The following is a 16,906-nucleotide window of genomic DNA, read 5'->3' as shown; positions in this document are numbered from 1 at the left end:
TAAACATAGAAGGTGACCAAAACCGCCGCTCAAAGCTCCATTAGAGCTCTGGCCGGACCGGCGGTGGAAGCCGAAGTTGAGCAGCAGAGAAAAGCTTTTTTCCAAATATAAACCATAGGATGAGCATTGATAATGTAAAAGAATAAATAGAAATCGACATGATTTTAATGTGGAAATTTTATTTAATGTAATATAATTACATGTACAATTATCATTAAGCTTTCATTGAATGAGAGATTAATGCTAGGTTTATATATGCAGTCAAATGGTGAAGAGGAGTTTCTTATTGTTCTGCCTTTTCTTTCTTTTATAGATGAAGCTAGAAGGGTAAAATTATAAAGTTACTTCATGCATGTTGGGTTTCAAGTAATCAAGTGTATGCTTGATTGGAATCTATCATCATGGACTAATTTTTTCGGGATTGTAATTAAGTCACTCGTGCCATTGGACCAATTGAGCCTTGATAAGTTGAGGATAAGAATTCCTACATATGCTCATGATGTTGTATATTATGGAGTAATATATTGTGAATGATAGAAAAGATGAGATTCAAATTCAAATTCAAATTCAAATTTATTGATGGAAAAAGAGTTCTATTTAATTATCACTAGAGTATAGTTTAAGATACGTGTTATTTCCCCACACTAAAATCCTTACCTAATATTCATTAAAGTATAATTTAAGACATGTTATATTTCAAGTGACATGGAATGGAATTATTTATAAGTTCTCTTCACATGCTAGGATGGTTGCAAGCCCATATAGAAGGTTGCTACTGCCCTTCAAATCTGTCTGAATTCTGTAGCATAGCATCCCAGCTACTATGGCCGAATTGAGCTCCAGGATTAATCTTCGACATCCCTTATTCACGTCAATACTCTATTATATTTAGATTGCATCTCATAATAAAAATAATAAATTAAAAATTTAAATTAAATTATTTGATAATACTCCTATATTTAATGAAATGACCCTCTTTATTTTCATTGATTATATATGAATTGAATAACTATAAATTAATAATGGCATATCAAATGTGAATATTAAAAATTACTTTTTCAGAATATATATCCAACAGTATTTTAGAAATTCAGTATGTAAAGGCTAGATTCTGAACAGGTTTAAAGTGTGTAGCATAGGTTGTAAGTTGTAACGTAGCTAGGATGATTTTCTCCATGTTTGGTAATGCGGTTTGAGACGGGAGATGATGGTGGTGATTAAAGATGCAATTTAAGAAATTAAATATATATAAAAAAGAGTGGTTGGAAGGATTGCATGCATGAATATAATATGGAAAATGAATTTTTTTTTCCTATATTTCATGTGATTTTTATTTCTTGAATGTTCATGAATTGACTTCTTTTTTTTTGAAGGTAAACGTAGCTATTCCATTAATTCATAACATAAAACGTTTACATCAACGATCAATGAAATGGTAAACCATTCCTTACAGTCAGACATAGAAACAACTTTTCTAACTATGCTATAGAAAACTTGAATCGCAGACTGTTTCATAACTAGGAAGTTATGTTCCTTCAAGGAGCTTAAAGCTTCATCAAAGATCTGGGTCTTCATCATCATTCTTTTTTGCTCGCCCATGATAAGATCAACACTTGCCAAAACCAAACTAAACGATTTATGCTAATGATAATGAAAAGCTCGTGAAAGTAACGAGAGGAAAAAGCCCGTGAAAGTAACGAGAGGAAAACACAATAATAGAGAAAATAAAAAGTGGTAAAGCCAAAATAGGTTGGGAGTTCAAGACTACCAACACAAACCCCAATACCTACCTACTATTATTTTATTCAAAGGGAAAGAAAACGGAAGAAGAAGATCTGTGGCGGTGGTCGGAGGCGGACGGAGCTGCGACGGTGGTCGGGGCGGAAGAAGAGCGAGAGTAAACATAGAAGGTGACCAAAACCCCGCTCAAAGCTCCATTAGAGCTCCGCCGGAAACCGGCGGTGGAAGCCGAAGTTGAGCAGCAGAGAAAAGCTTTTTGTTTTAGAGAAAAAGGGAGGCAGCATTAGAGTTGTTCATGAATTGACTAATCCACCACTAATTAAAAAGAGACATCAGTAGCTAATTAACTAATGTGATCATGAGGGATGGATGGAAGGAGAAAAATAGGAGGAACATTAGCATTACTCATATAATATATTAATATTGATACACGCCTACTATATGCTTTCCTAATTTATAAAGAGTAATCTCAAGTCTCTAGAGCCCTCGCCTAAATGTGACTGCAAGTAAACGTGAGTCGCCCTGTCATGGTCCCTGATTCCAGTAAGATTGAATCCCATATTGCAGGTGACCGAAGCAAGACTTAAGATGATCGATCTGTCGAATACATATTCGAACCAATTGAGCTAGTCTTACGGAACAACGTAACTAGCAGTATTGGTGACGTATAGTGTTGTAAAGCATATAAAAAAACCCCATCCAGGCTTCAATCATTGTGGTGTGAGTGGCAGTGTCTGCAAGTTGATGACTTATCCACATTCAATTCATCAGGAAATAATGTTGCGGTTGCGTCTTGCCTCAAGTTGGATCCATCTGCGCCTCTTTAGTCTTTACGTGGCGGCTTTATTTCGACGACTTCATACATATACATTGATTAGTTAGGTTGCTCTCCAGACTGCTCTGTTGACATTTTCCCCCCCTGTAAATTACCATTCAAATTCAACAAATATATCCTTAAAAAGGAGCGTTTGTTCTTTGGTCTTGCCCATCCTTTTTTCAAGAAACATAATAAGCAAATAGTCATAGTCAGCCGTTTAGGTCAGACCAATATATACACAAACACTTTTTGACACCACTATGTTGCATTCATACTTATATTATATCTATTATAGACTTCATTTTGAATTTGAATTTCATATGCTGAAGTATGATCATAAAAAGAGTAAAAATAATTAAATCTTCACAAAATCTTAGCAGATCGTGAGACATGTCGGGTTAATTACCTTTTACTTCATGAATTATTCTTTAATCCTTTAAGTATTACATTTTAATTAAAATTATTACATTTTTTTCAAACTCATGACTTTGGCATGTGGTTGACTCTGATATCAAATTTAAGCATGTGCTCCATCTAAATTAAAACCTAACCTAATAGTTAGATTGTATATTTATATTTATCGTTGTCAGGTATATTTAATATAAATATATCTATATTAATTGAGAGGAAGAGCAAGAAATTCGAAGGAATAGAAATAAGAGAGGAAATGTAATTAGGGATGGGAATTCTTTTCTTCGGTTTTCAGAATACACAAATCACAAGTGATAGACTCCCTATTTATACTTAAGCAAAGGAATAAACAATTCTAATGTTGATAACATGCTGCAGGCATTATTACATTATTTATAACTATAATATTACCACTAACTTATTGCTTAGCCCATTATACCATTATCTATAATTATAATAATACCACTCATTTAATGTTTAACCATTCATCCTGCCATCCATACTTTAGTGCACCACTACCAAACATAATTATTCATGCACTGATGCCACTTAATCAATAATACTAATTCCACTGCCGAAAGCAACTCCAATAAGCTGCACTCATTCTGCCATTTGGTTTAATTAATAACATTGCCTCCCTTAAACCAAATTGGATAAATTCGTCATCCCAATTTCCTTCTTCAATTTGAGAAATGTCTCTGTCTTCAATGGTTTTGTAAAGATATCAGCAACTTGGCATTCACTTGCACAGTACTCAATGTTGATTTGTTTTTCAGCAACCAACTCCCTGATCTTGTGATACTTGATATCAATGTGTTTGCTGCGACCATGAAAAACAGGATTTTTGGACAACGAAATGGCAGACTTGTTGTCACAAAAAATTGTTGTAGGTGCTTCCTGCTTTTGTTGCAAAAACTCCAAAATTCTTCTGAGCCAAATTGCTTGAGTAGCACAGTTTGCTGCTGCAATGTATTCTGCTTCTGCGGTTGAAAGTGCTACAATCTGCTGCTTCTTTGAAGACCAAGAAAATATAGCAGAACCAAGATAGAAGGCATATCCCGATGTGCTTTTTCTTGTCTCAACATCTCCAGCCCAATCACTGTCTGTATATCCAACAAGTTTCACTGCATCATTAGTAGAGTAAAAAATTCCATCATTACTCGTACCTTTGACATATCTCAGAATTCGCTTTGCTGCAACCCAATGTGATTCTTTTGGTTCCTCCATGAATCTGCTGAGTATTCCAACTCCAAAAGAAATATCTGGCCTAGTAGCTACCAAATATCTCAAACTCCCAATTAAACTTTTATAAGCTGTAACATTCACATTCTTACCACACTCATCTTTGGACATCTTCAACTTTTCAGCTACTGGAGTTAAAACTGGTTTGGAGTTTTTCATTTTGATTTTTCTCAAAATATCAGCAGCATATTTCTTTTGTGAAATAAAGATTCCACCATTCATCTGAACAACTTCAAGACCAAGAAAGTAACACATAAGGCCCATATCAGTCATTTCAAATTTCTTAATGAGTGCCTCCCTGAATTCTGAGATTAGTTTCAAATTGTTTCCAGTAAAAATCAAATCATCAACATACAGAAAGATTATAACAATATTTCCAGAATCTGTGTATTTGACATATAGAGTATGCTCATAAGGACATTTCATAAAACCATTCTCAACAAAATAAGAATCAATGCAACCATACCATGCTCTGGGTGCTTGTTTTAAACCATACAAAGCTTTTCTCAACTTGTAAACCTTATTTTCTTCCCCTTTCTTCACATACCTTGCAGGTTGCTCAACATATATTTCCTCTTCAAGAAAACCATTCAAAAAAGCAGACTTGACATCCATTTGAAACAATTTCCAATCATTTTGAGCAGCAAGAGAAATAAGCATTCGCACAGTATCAAGTCTACTTACTGGAGCAAAAACCTCAAAATAATCAATACCTGGTTTTTGTTTGTAACCCTTTGCTACCAACCGTGCCTTAAAACGGTCAACCTCACCATTTGACTTGTATTTGGTTTTATAAACCCACTTTACTCCAATTGGCTTCTTTTCGGGAGGTAAATCTGTTAACTCCCAAGTACCATTCTTTTCAATGGCACAAATCTCCTCATCCATTGCTTTAAGCCAATGAGTTTCTGTAGCAGCCTCCTCAAATGATATAGGGTCACAATCTGCAAAGAGAGCAAACTGAACAATCTCTTCATCAGTCAAGTCATTATCATTACCCAAAACATAATCTTGCAAGCGTGCTGGTAAGTGATGCTCGCGTTGAGATCTCCGAACTGATGACTCTGGCTGTAAAGAAGACTGAACATTATATTGAACTAATTGCTCATTATCAGGAATAATGGGAACAACAACTGACCTTTCTTCTTTAGTTGACCAATCCCATGCACCATATTCATCAAAAATGACATCACGACTTATAACAAGCTTTTGAGTTTCAGGATTATACAATTTATAAGCCTTTGAAATGTCACTATAACCAATAAAAATACACTTTTCACCTTTATCGTCCAACTTCTTTCTCAATTGATCTGGCACATGTGCATATGCCAAACATCCAAAAACCTTGAGATGTCTGATAGATGGTTTACTCCCACTCCAAGCTTCCTCAGGTGTCTTATCACGAACACTTTTAGTTGGACACCTATTCAACACATGAACAGCATAAGCAACAGCTTCTGCCCAAAAAGGTTTAGGCAGATTTTTAGATTTCATCATGCATCTTACCATGTCCATGATAGACCTATTCTTCCTCTCAGCCACTCCGTTTTGTTGTGGAGTGTACCTAGCTGTCATTTGATGCTGAATACCATTTTTCTTTAAAAATTCATCACATGAAATATATTCTGTACCTCTATCAGTTCTCAAAATTTTAATCTTATAACTACTTTGTTTTTCAACAAAAACCTTAAATTGTTGAAAAACATCACATGCATCTGACTTCTGTTTCAGAAAATAAACCCATGTTTTTCTACTGAAATCATCAATGAAGATAACAAAATACTTACAACCTCCATTTGAAGGAACTTCCAATGAACACAGATCTGAGTGAACAATCTCCAACTGCTTTGTTGCTCTTTTAGACTTGCCTACAGGAAAAGGTTCTCTATGCTTCTTCCCAATCAAACAACTCTCACAAATTTTGTCAGGAACATTAATAATCGGCAAATCGGAAACAAGTTTCTTTCTTGCTAAATAATTTAATCCGGAGAAATGAAAATGCCCAAACCGCATATGCCACAACCAATTATCATCACGGATTTCAGAATTAAAGCAAGTAAGAAGTGCATGGTTGATTTTTAAAGGAAATAGTCGATTTTGAGACATATTTACCTTTGCAATCAAAACTCCCTTGGCATCAACAATGGTACAACACCCTCTAGTGATATTTATTTTATATCCCTTTTCTGACAACTGTCCCATACTCAACAAATTTTGGTGTAATGCAGGAACATAGAAAACATCGGATATAAAATTGTGAGTACCATCCTTCAATTGAATAGAGATTTTACCTTTTCCCAAAATTGGCACTTTTGACTTATTTCCAAATGTCACCTCAGATCGTATTGATTCATCCAACTCTGAAAACAATTCTTTCTTCCCACACATATGGTTACTACATCCAGTATCCAAGAACCATATGTTTTCATCTGCAGACAAACTGTTACTGACCAAAAATAAGGTTTCAGATTCAGTAGAACTCTCACCAGATTTTTCAGCAACATTTGCTTGATTTTCATGACCATCCTCTTTATACCAGCAATCTGCAATTTTGTGTCCATATTTGCCGCAATTGTAGCAATTAAATGAAAATTTACCTTGCTTTGTATTATTACCTCCACCTCTTCCTTGATTGAAGTTACCTCGTCCCCTTCCTTGATTTGAGTTACCACGTCCTCTTCCTCTGAATCCTCCTCTACCTCTTCCACGACCTCTACCAGCTCCTCCACCTCTTTGATTAGAGCTAGTCATATTAAAGGTGACTTGGCTCTTCAAAGCTTCTTCTGCTAGTGGTTCCGATTTTGACGCAATCCTTTCAATATGACTTTCGATCATACCTTTTAACTCGGCAATTGACAAGTCCTCGGTATCGTGTGACTCTGTTATTGAAGCCACCACATAGTCATACTTCATCGGCATCGTTCGTAGAACTTTTTCAACCACTGCACCATCCTCAAGTGTGTCTCCGTATAACCTCATCTTATTTACAAGATCAATAAGACGAGAGAAATACATATCTACCGTTTCTGTAGAGGCCATCTCACAACGATCATACAACCTTCTCAACGTCTGCAGCTTAGACTTCTGTGACTGGTCAACTCCTTTGTTTGACACCTTCAAGATGTCCCAAGCTTGTTTTGCTGTTTCAGCACGAGCTAGCTGCCCAAAAATGGAGTAATGGACACCTTGATGAATTTGTCCCAACGCCAATTGATCTCGCCGTACAGCAGCTGCATCAGCTCCTTCTGGTAGACCGGGATCAACATAACTCCAAAGATTTTGAGCTTTCAAATGTGTGGTCATCATAATTTTCCAATAATTGTAATCGAGTTTCCCATCTAATTTAGGACCCGACCATACAATATTGAAATTATTGGCCATATTTCACTAGAAAAAATATCTCAGGGTTGGAAGGTTTATACGCTCTGATACCAAATGTCAGATATATTTAATATAAATATATCTATATTAATTGAGAGGAAGAGCAAGAAATTCGAAGGAATAGAAATAAGAGAGGAAATGTAATTAGGGATGGGAATTCTTTTCTTCAGTTTTCAGAATACACAAATCACAAGTGATAGACTCCCTATTTATACTTAAGCAAAGGAATAAACAATTCTAATGTTGATAACATGCTGCAGGCATTATTACATTATTTATAACTATAATATTAACAGTAACATATTGCTTAGCCCATTATACCATTATCTATAATTATAATAATACCACTCATTTAATGTTTAACCATTCATCCTGCCATCCATACTTTAGTGCACCACTACCAAACATAATTATTCATGCACTGATGCCACTTAATCAGTAATACTAATTCCACTGCCGAAAGCAACTCCAATAAGCTGCACTCATTCTGCCATTTGGTTTAATTAATATCAATCGCTAAACAATTTGAGACTTGACAGGGTAATTGGGTACCCGACCCAGTTGCCGTTCAAACTACCCAAGACACCTCACTCCTCAGCATCAATGTGCAACGGTCCAACTCCTCAGCATTGATGGCCAACGTTTAGCTCCTCAGCATTGATGACCGACGTTCAGCTCCTCAGCATTCAACACCTCAGGTACTGATGTCCACGTTCAACTCCTCATCAATGCTCCGTTACTGAGCTGAAGGGAATAAAAAGACTCACAACCACATAGTGAAGGGGGACTTTTTACGACACTTCTTACTGGACAACACATACTGAACTCTCTTGTACACTGAGCACTACGCTCAATATTGTATTCAAACATTACTCAAATAATATACCGGTAAACACATTATTACCGTCATTGGTGCTCTCGTTGAGAGCCGAGATCAGATCTCAGGCTAAAATCACAAAATCAAAAAACCACTCGGTTGATCTCATCACTATCAATGGCATCTGGATCCAGCAGCTCGCATACACCTAGTTAGGTGAACAAGGGTCTCCCCTCGGGTGATCTTCGTGAGCAGCTCAACAGTAACCGTGGAGGTGACCTTCGCAGCCAACTCAACAACAATAACCACAGAGAAGGTGACCTCCTTACCCAACTCAAAAACAACCATGGTGGTGGCCGCACTAGCCAACTCAACAACAACCATGGTGGTGGCCGTACTCCCCTCCCAGCAACTGCTGCTCCCGCCCAGGTGGTGGACCTTCAGGTAGCAGCGCAGGTCATCCAACAGGCGGCGGCGACGGTGGCCCAACTAGTCGCAGGAATGCAAGGCCAAATCTTACCGCCACCACCCCCTCTGGAGGAAGAAGTGCAATCTCCGAGGCAAAACAGAACTCAACGACAAGAAGGTGGAACTCAACCAGTTTCCAGATCTGTTCGAGAACGACCGGCAGCTTCTAGATCTATTCGAGATCGGCTGGGGGTGCAAGGATCCTCCAATAGAGGTCCCCGTGCCCAAGCAGGAAAGGCAGTAACCAAACGACCATCCGGAGAAAGGATGGGCGAATCTGGTGGATTGGCTCCACGTCACTCCACTAGACACAAAACACCACAAGAAGGCCTGGTGGAAAGACTCCAAAGGCAGATAGATGATTTGGAAAAGAAAGTAGACGCAAGAGAACACTCACCAGAACCTGAAGTAAGAATGGCTGCTCCATTCTCTCCTGACATAATGGAAGTTCCTCTTCCAAAAGACTTTCGACTACCCACCATCAAGGCCTACACTGGCACTTCGGATCCACGTACCCATATGACAAGATACAAGGCAGCCATGGTCATGATTGGGGCAAGCGATGCCATCATGTGCAGAGCATTCTTGTCCACTTTGGACGGAACGGCTCAGGATTGGTTTAACACAATCCCGGACGGATCAATTCAAACTTTTGCAGAGCTATCCAAGAGTTTCTTGTCCTATTTCTCAGGAAGTATACAACATAAGAAACCATTCTCACATCTCGGCGGGGTAAAGCAGGATAAGGGGGAAAGCCTACGAGACTTCTTAAGCAAATGGAAAAAAGAAGTCAACAGCGTATATGACTTCGACTCGAAGGCAGCAATTCTCACCTTCATCCAAGCACTGAGGTCAGGCGATTTCCACAAACAACTGAACACCCACCACCCACGCTCTTATGAGGAACTCATGAGAACGGCCAACCGGTACGCAGACGCAGAGGAGGCTGACAGGAGAAAAAAGGATGATGAGGAAGGACGAAAGAGTGGGCAACCTGATAAAGTTGGTCCGCCCAGCCAGGCACCACGACCAAACGAACCACCCTCAACGAAGGGAAGAGATGAGCGACCTCGTCTCGCCTCACCGCGGCACTTAACACCGCTTACTCACCCGATTAGCGTGATTCTAAGTCACGCTGAGGAAATGGGAATGGTGCATTTTCCCTCAGAGTGTATGGCAGTTTCTACGGGTGAGGACCAAACTAAGTACTGTCGGTTCCACCGGCAGGTTGGACATGATACTAACGAGTGTCATACTTTAAAAGGACAAATAGAGGAACTGGTGCAGAGAGGATATTTTACCCAATTCGTTGAGTATCCGGGACAGTACCAGCATCAACAAAGCCTACCCGACAATGTGTGGCGAAAGGAAGAAGATCCTGAGCCTTTAGCTTCCAACACCAAGAAGAGGAGGTGCGACCTGGGCGAGGAAGCAAGAAACAGTGAGCTAGAGGAAAAGTCCGCGCAACGCAAAAAACATGTAATTCGCTGATGGCCGGTCAAAAAACACTCCGACTTGGCCGAGGTCAGTCCTCGGCCAATCTTGCGCTCAAAAAAAAAAAATCAGTCCTCGGCCAAGTTTTCGGTTAAGTTTGGCCGAGGTCAGTCCTCGTCAAAAATTAAAAAAAAAAACAAAAAAACAAAACAAAATAATAATAATAATATAATTGGCCGAGGTCAGCCCTCGGCTAACACTTGGTCAAGGCCCGACCTCGACCAACACTTGGTTTGAAGTCGGCCACCTCATCAAGTGGCGCTGCTCCTCAAGCGGGTGTCACCTCATCAAACTGGTGTCACCTCATCAAGTGGCGCTGCTCCTCACGCAACGTCACCTCATCAAGTGGCGCTGCTCCTCAAGCAGCGTCACCTCATCAAGTAGCGCTGCTCCTCAAGCAGCGTCATCTCATCAAGTGACGCTGCTCTTCAAGCGGGTGTCACCTCATCAAGTAGCGCTGCTCCTCAAGCAGCGTCATCTCATCAAGTGACGCTGCTCTTCAAGCGGGTGTCACCTCATCAAGCTGGTGTCACCTCATCAAGCTGGTGTCACCTCATCAAGCGGGTGTCACCTCATCAAGCGGGCGTCACCTCATCAAGCGGGTGTCACCTCATCAAGCGGGCGTCACCTCATCAAGATCAAGCGGGTGTCACCTCATCAAGCGGGTGTCACCTCATCAAGCTGGTGCGTCACCTCATCAAGCTGGTGCGTCACCTCATCAAACTGGTCTTACCTCATCAAGTGGCGCTGCTCCTCACGCAACGTCACCTCATCAAGTGGGTGTCACCTCATCAAGTGGCGCTGCTCCTCAAGCAGCGTCACCTCATCAAGTGACGCTGCTCTTCAAGCAGGTGTCACCTTATCAAGCGGGTGTCACCTCATCAAACTGGTGTCACCTCATCAAGCGGGTGTCACTTCATCAAGCTGGTGCGTCACCTCATCAAGCGGGTGTCACCTCATCAAACTGGTGTCACCTCATCAAGCGGGTGTCACCTCATCAAGCTGGTGCGTCACCTCATCAAGCGGGTGTCACCTCATCAAACTGGTGTCACCTCATCAAGTGGCGCTGCTCCTCACGCAGCGTCACCTCACCAAGCTGGTGTCACATCATCAAGTGGCGCTGCTCCTCAAGCAGCGTCACCTCACCAAGCTGGTGTCACATCATCAAGTGGCGCTGCTCCTCAAGCAGCGTCACCTCATCAAGCTGGTGCGTCACCTCATCAAGCGGGTGTCACTTCATCAAGCTGGTGCGTCACCTCATCAAGCGGGTGTCACTTCATCAAGCTGGTGCGTCACCTCATCAAGCGGGTGTCACTTCATCAAGCTGGTGCGTCACCTCATCAAGCGGGTGTCACTTCATCAAGCTGGTGCGTCACCTCATCAAGCGGGTGTCACCTCATCAAGCTGGTGTCACCTCATCAAGGGGCGCTGCTCCTCAAGCAGCGTCACCTCACCAAGCTGGTGTCACATCATCAAGTGGCGCTGCTCCTCAAGCAGCGTCACCTCATCAAGCTGGTGCGTCACCTCATCAAGTGGTATTACCTCCTCAAGTGGCGTCACCTCCACGAGCAGTGCCACCACCTCGAACAGCGTCACCACCTCGAGCAGCGTCACCTGCTCGAGCAGAGTCACCACCTCAAGCAGCGGTCAAGTGGTATCACCTCCTCAAGTGGCGTCACCTCCACGAGCAGTGCCACCACCTCGAACAGCATCACCACCTTGAACAGCGTCACCACCTCGAGCAGCGTCACCTGCTCGAGCAGAGTCACCACCTCAAGCAGCGGTCACGCCTGGCCGAAGTCACACTTCGGCGTGCCCGGCACTGGCCGAAGTCACATCGCGGCGGGACTTCGGGCCAGCGCCGAGGTCATGTGACCTCGCCCCGTGCTGAAGTCACAGTTGTGTGACTTTGGCGCTGGCCGAGGTCACGCCCGTGACCTCGGCACTGGCCGGAGTCACATCGCCGCGTGACTTCGGCCTAGTGCCGAGGTCATGTGACCTCGGCCCCGTGCCGAAGTCACAGTTGTGTGACCCGGCACGGTACCGAGGTGAGGATGCGTAAAAAAAAAAAAAAAAAATTTTACCAAAATTTCAGCACAAGTGACAGACTGATACTCCCTAACTACCTCCGCCATTCTCGCTAGCTAGGGAGTGGGGGGCTGGTGACAGGGTAATTGGGTACCCGACCCAGTTGCCGTTCAAACTACCCAAGACACCTCACTCCTCAGCATCAATGTGCAACGGTCCAACTCCTCAGCATTGATGGCGAACGTTCAGCTCCTCAGCATTGATGACCGACGTTCAGCTCCTCAGCATTCAACACCTCAGGTACTGGTGTCCACGTTCAACTCCTCATCAATGCTCCGTTACTGAGCTGAAGGGAATAAAAAGACTCACAACCACATAGTGAAGGGGGACTTCTTACGACACTTCTTACTGGACAACACATACTAAACTCTCTTGTACACTGAGCACTACGCTCAATATTGTATTCAAACATTACTCAAATAATATACCGGTAAACACATCATTACCGTCAAGACTTTTCCTAAATATAATTCAATCCATTAAAAAAAGCATTCATCATCATGCTCAGCTCATTGAATTGTCACACGAAATTTATAATATATTGAAATGTAATTGCATGTTAATTTTATGATTCACGCACGTGGTGCACGATTACCTCGGATCGTATAATAATACGTACGTAGTTATCCCAAATGGGAAATTGACCTCGACATCGAATCTAATCCCGACATGCATGCATTTGCTTGGTGGAGAGATTACCAATAATAGTCAAATACGATAAATATATATATTTAATTCGCAAATTGGGATGACTAGGCTTCTAGATATGAAATTATCAACCGTCATGTCGTCTTTGGTAGAAGCTAAGGAATGTAGCAACGCCACGCACAAATACCCTACCAATCCGCTTACTTACTTGTCTCCTTCTACGCTCCTTAATCGTACATCGACACGGTTGGTATAATTCAACCACCATTTTTATTATTGATTAAATAATATACACCTACTGTACACATGTTATTAACATGCATTTGAGATTTTTTTTCTCACTTCTGACTTTTGATGATATTTTACTGACCATCATTATTTTCAACTTTTCATTTATTAGTCCATTAATTTTAAATTTCTTACCATTTCTATTTTCTTTTCAGTGAATGTTCTGTTCAAGTATACGATTTTAATTAGCCTCATTAAGTAGCCACACATATGTCATTTTTAGATGATTTTTAGCTACAAACTCGTCAAAATGAATGAAATGATAAGAATTTCAAAGCAATAGGCTAATAGTAAAAACAATGACAGTCAAAGATTAGATATGAAAATATCACCAACTTCAAAGGATTACACGCGAGAATATTTTTTAAAATTCTAAGTTACAAATTTCTGAGTAAATTCTGCTTATTGATATTTTCTTAATAATAATAATAATAATAATAAATTTTAGATCAAACTACATGATTATTATTATTATTATTTTTTTACAAAAATCTTTCCAGCAATATATGATTCATATTTAATTAATAAATAAATTATTTTTTAGGTGAGATCCTTAATTTTATTTAAAAACCTAAAGTTAAGATTACCGAGTCTTGAAGTACAAATTTTGTTAAATTAGTCAAGAAAACAATAAATAGAGGTAATAAATATATAGAACAGAATTTTACCTCAGTTCATCCTTTTCAGCAGCATATTCTTCTCTTTATTAACGTATACTACACGTATCATCCTCACACGTGTCTTTCTCTTCCATCTTACGTACGTCTATCTATAATCATCCAATCCAAACCGCCATCTATCCTTCTCAACCATACACTTATATATCTCCCATTTCCTCTCTTGCCCGTTACATTATTATATCATTCTTTCATTTCATTATTGCTGAAAAAAAAATCCTACTTTTGTTTACACACTGATTGATTAAGCTACCTTAATCTCTTACTTCCTACTACACAGAAAGAACTATGGCAAAGACAAAGAACAGTGAAGCAGCAACGTTGTTCTCTCAGAAAGAAGTCCTCGGACGCCAAAAACTCGGGGCCTTTCTTTTCTCGGATCCCGCCATTTTAAGCGACCATCACGAAGAAAACGATGACGGCTCGCCGCGCCGCCGTAGTAGCAGCGGCGCATCCTCCGCTCCCAGCCCTACTCGGTTTCTGGCCGCCGCTGGGAGTCCCAGTAACAGCAGCCCCTCCTCCCCTTTTTTCATGTCCCCTTGGAGCCAAGTGGGCGCCTCTCCGTACGTTAAATCGCCGTGGATTCTTCAACTTCCGGTCCAATCTCCGGTGTGCTCCGACGGTGAAAGCAGCCTAATCGGGTCGATTGTCCGAGAAGAAGGACACGTGTATTCGCTAGCAGCTTCGGGTGGTCTTTTGTACACGGGTTCGGATAGTAGGAACATTCGGGTCTGGGATAAATTTGAGGAGTATTCCGGGTTCAAGTCGAATAGCGGGTTGGTGAAGGCGATTGTTGTGTGGGGCGGCAAGGTTTTTACGGGTCATCAGGACGGGAAAATTCGGGTCTGGAAAGTGTCGGGTCTGAGAAAGAAGAGTTATACACGTCTTGGTAGTTTACCTACCACTAAGGATTATATCAAATCCTCCATGAATCCGAAAGCTTACGTGGCAGTCCGGAGAAACCGGAGCGTCCCGTGGAATAAACATTTCGACGCCGTCTCCTCCATGAGCGTAGATTTGGATCAAGGCTTACTATATTCCGGTTCTTGGGATAAAACAGTGAAAGTGTGGAGATTACGCGATTCGAAATGTATCGAATCCGTTAAAGCCCACGATGACGCCGTTAACTCGGTGGCCGTTGGGTTCGACGGATTTATTTTCACCGGGTCGGCCGACGGGATGGTGAAAGCATGGAGGCGAGAACTGGTCGGAAATGTGACGAAGCACGTGCTGGTGGAGACGCTGTTGAATCAAGAAAGCGCCGTGACGTCGCTGGCGGTGAACGCCGAGGCGGCGGCGGTGTACGCGGGCTCCTCCGACGGGCTGGTTAACTTCTGGGAACGGGAGAAGCATTTCGTGGAGTACGGCGGCGCGTTGAGGGGTCACAAACTCGCCGTGCTGTGCTTGGTCGGGGCGGGGCGTTTGGTGGTGAGCGGGTCGGCGGACAAGAGCATATGCGTGTGGCGGAGGGAGGAAGGCGGGTTCCACACTTGTGTCTCCGTGCTGACGGGGCACACGGGGCCCGTCAAGTGCTTGGCAGTGGTCGAGGAAGAGGGTGACAATGATGATGAGGCCGCGGATGGACGGTGGAGATTGTACAGTGGGAGTTTGGATAAATCCGTCAAAGTTTGGAGGCTGTCGGAACACATTCCTGACGCGCAAGAGATGTAAACGGTAGGTTCACGCACCAACAGGATGGTAGTTACAAGCAGTTACGTTAGACGCCGATAAAATTGACAGGTTAGCCGACGTGATGACTTTGGAGTTTGGACAAGGTATTAGCAGGGGGTTCACACGGTGAAAAGAAAACCGGCCAAAATGTTAGACAACCTGGAATCAACTTCGACCTGAAGCAACGCGTCAGTACAAACTAAAAAGCAAGACCGTAAAAAACAGCGGAAGTTACCATACGTGCAAATAGGAGAGAGTGAAAAGTTGAGGTTGAAAATGTAAATATCATAATTTTCAATTTTCAATGCAAATGTGAGATCAGACATCACTTGATTTTTTTGTTACTAAGTTTTGTAAATTAGTAGTTTTCCCACATATTTACAATTGTAATTGTGGGTTACGTTGTAAATATGTGGGAAAACTAGTGTTTGAACATTATATGATGCCACAAGTTTGTGTGATGATTAGAGTCTTTGTTTTCTCATTAAATTTGTACCCTGTAGTAAATTTATAATTTATAATAAAGTAATAATATTACATTACACTTTTTCTTATTTTTTACTTTTATAACATGAGATACTATTATTGATTCAAAACAAAGTATATTATAATTATTATTGTTTTATTATCTATCTAATATAAAAGAAAAACAAATGACATGAATTTTAATTGTGTTAATCGTGATTTTAATATTTTTTTTATTTCTTTAGGAAATGATTTATTAGATTTAAACTGATATAAGAAACTTGTACCATAATGACTAAATCGGTTAATACATATTGTTATAGCATGTAAAACAAGTTTATATTTTACTTGAAACTGTGGTGATTTTATTAAAAAGAACAAAAGCTATACTAACTTACAATAAATTTGTACAAAGCTAAGTAGCCAAAAGAATGAACCAATAAGATAATGGTAACAATAATATAAACTGACCATCCAGCAAAAAATCAAAACAGCTAATATGATAATATCCACCTTTAAGCACCAAAAACACGTAAGAATCACGTATTTACTACCAAAAGATCTTGTGCACAACAAAAATGCATTATTCCTGGAAAAGAGCATCTTCAGATGATCTGCTAGTACTTAGGTTGTTGTCTGCAATTTGTTTGCTTCAAAAAAAAATCATTACTTCATTTCCAATTAAGCATTTTGAATCAA

At 40.9% G+C, this 16,906-nt stretch overlaps 1 protein-coding gene across 1 annotated transcript; it reads left to right on the top strand.

The window, feature by feature from the left end:
* Positions 1-14,242: 14,242 nt before the first annotated feature.
* Positions 14,243-16,284, top strand: LOC115998204 (protein JINGUBANG-like). Its single transcript, XM_031237705.1, has one exon. It carries the CDS (start codon positions 14,360-14,362, stop codon positions 15,740-15,742), a length of 1,383 nt encoding a protein of 460 aa, XP_031093565.1. The 5' UTR covers positions 14,243-14,359; the 3' UTR covers positions 15,743-16,284.
* The last annotated feature ends 622 nt before the right edge of the window (positions 16,285-16,906 follow it).

This window comes from Ipomoea triloba, chromosome 1, assembly GCF_003576645.1.
Source record: "Ipomoea triloba cultivar NCNSP0323 chromosome 1, ASM357664v1".
Classification (NCBI taxonomy): domain Eukaryota; kingdom Viridiplantae; phylum Streptophyta; class Magnoliopsida; order Solanales; family Convolvulaceae; genus Ipomoea; species Ipomoea triloba.
This window is presented reverse-complemented; position numbering and strand designations above follow the sequence as displayed.

Coding starts and splice junctions, on each gene's coding strand:
- LOC115998204 (XM_031237705.1), top strand. CDS start 14,360: ATGGCAAAGACAAAGAACAGTGAAGCAGCAACGTTGTTCTCTCAGAAA.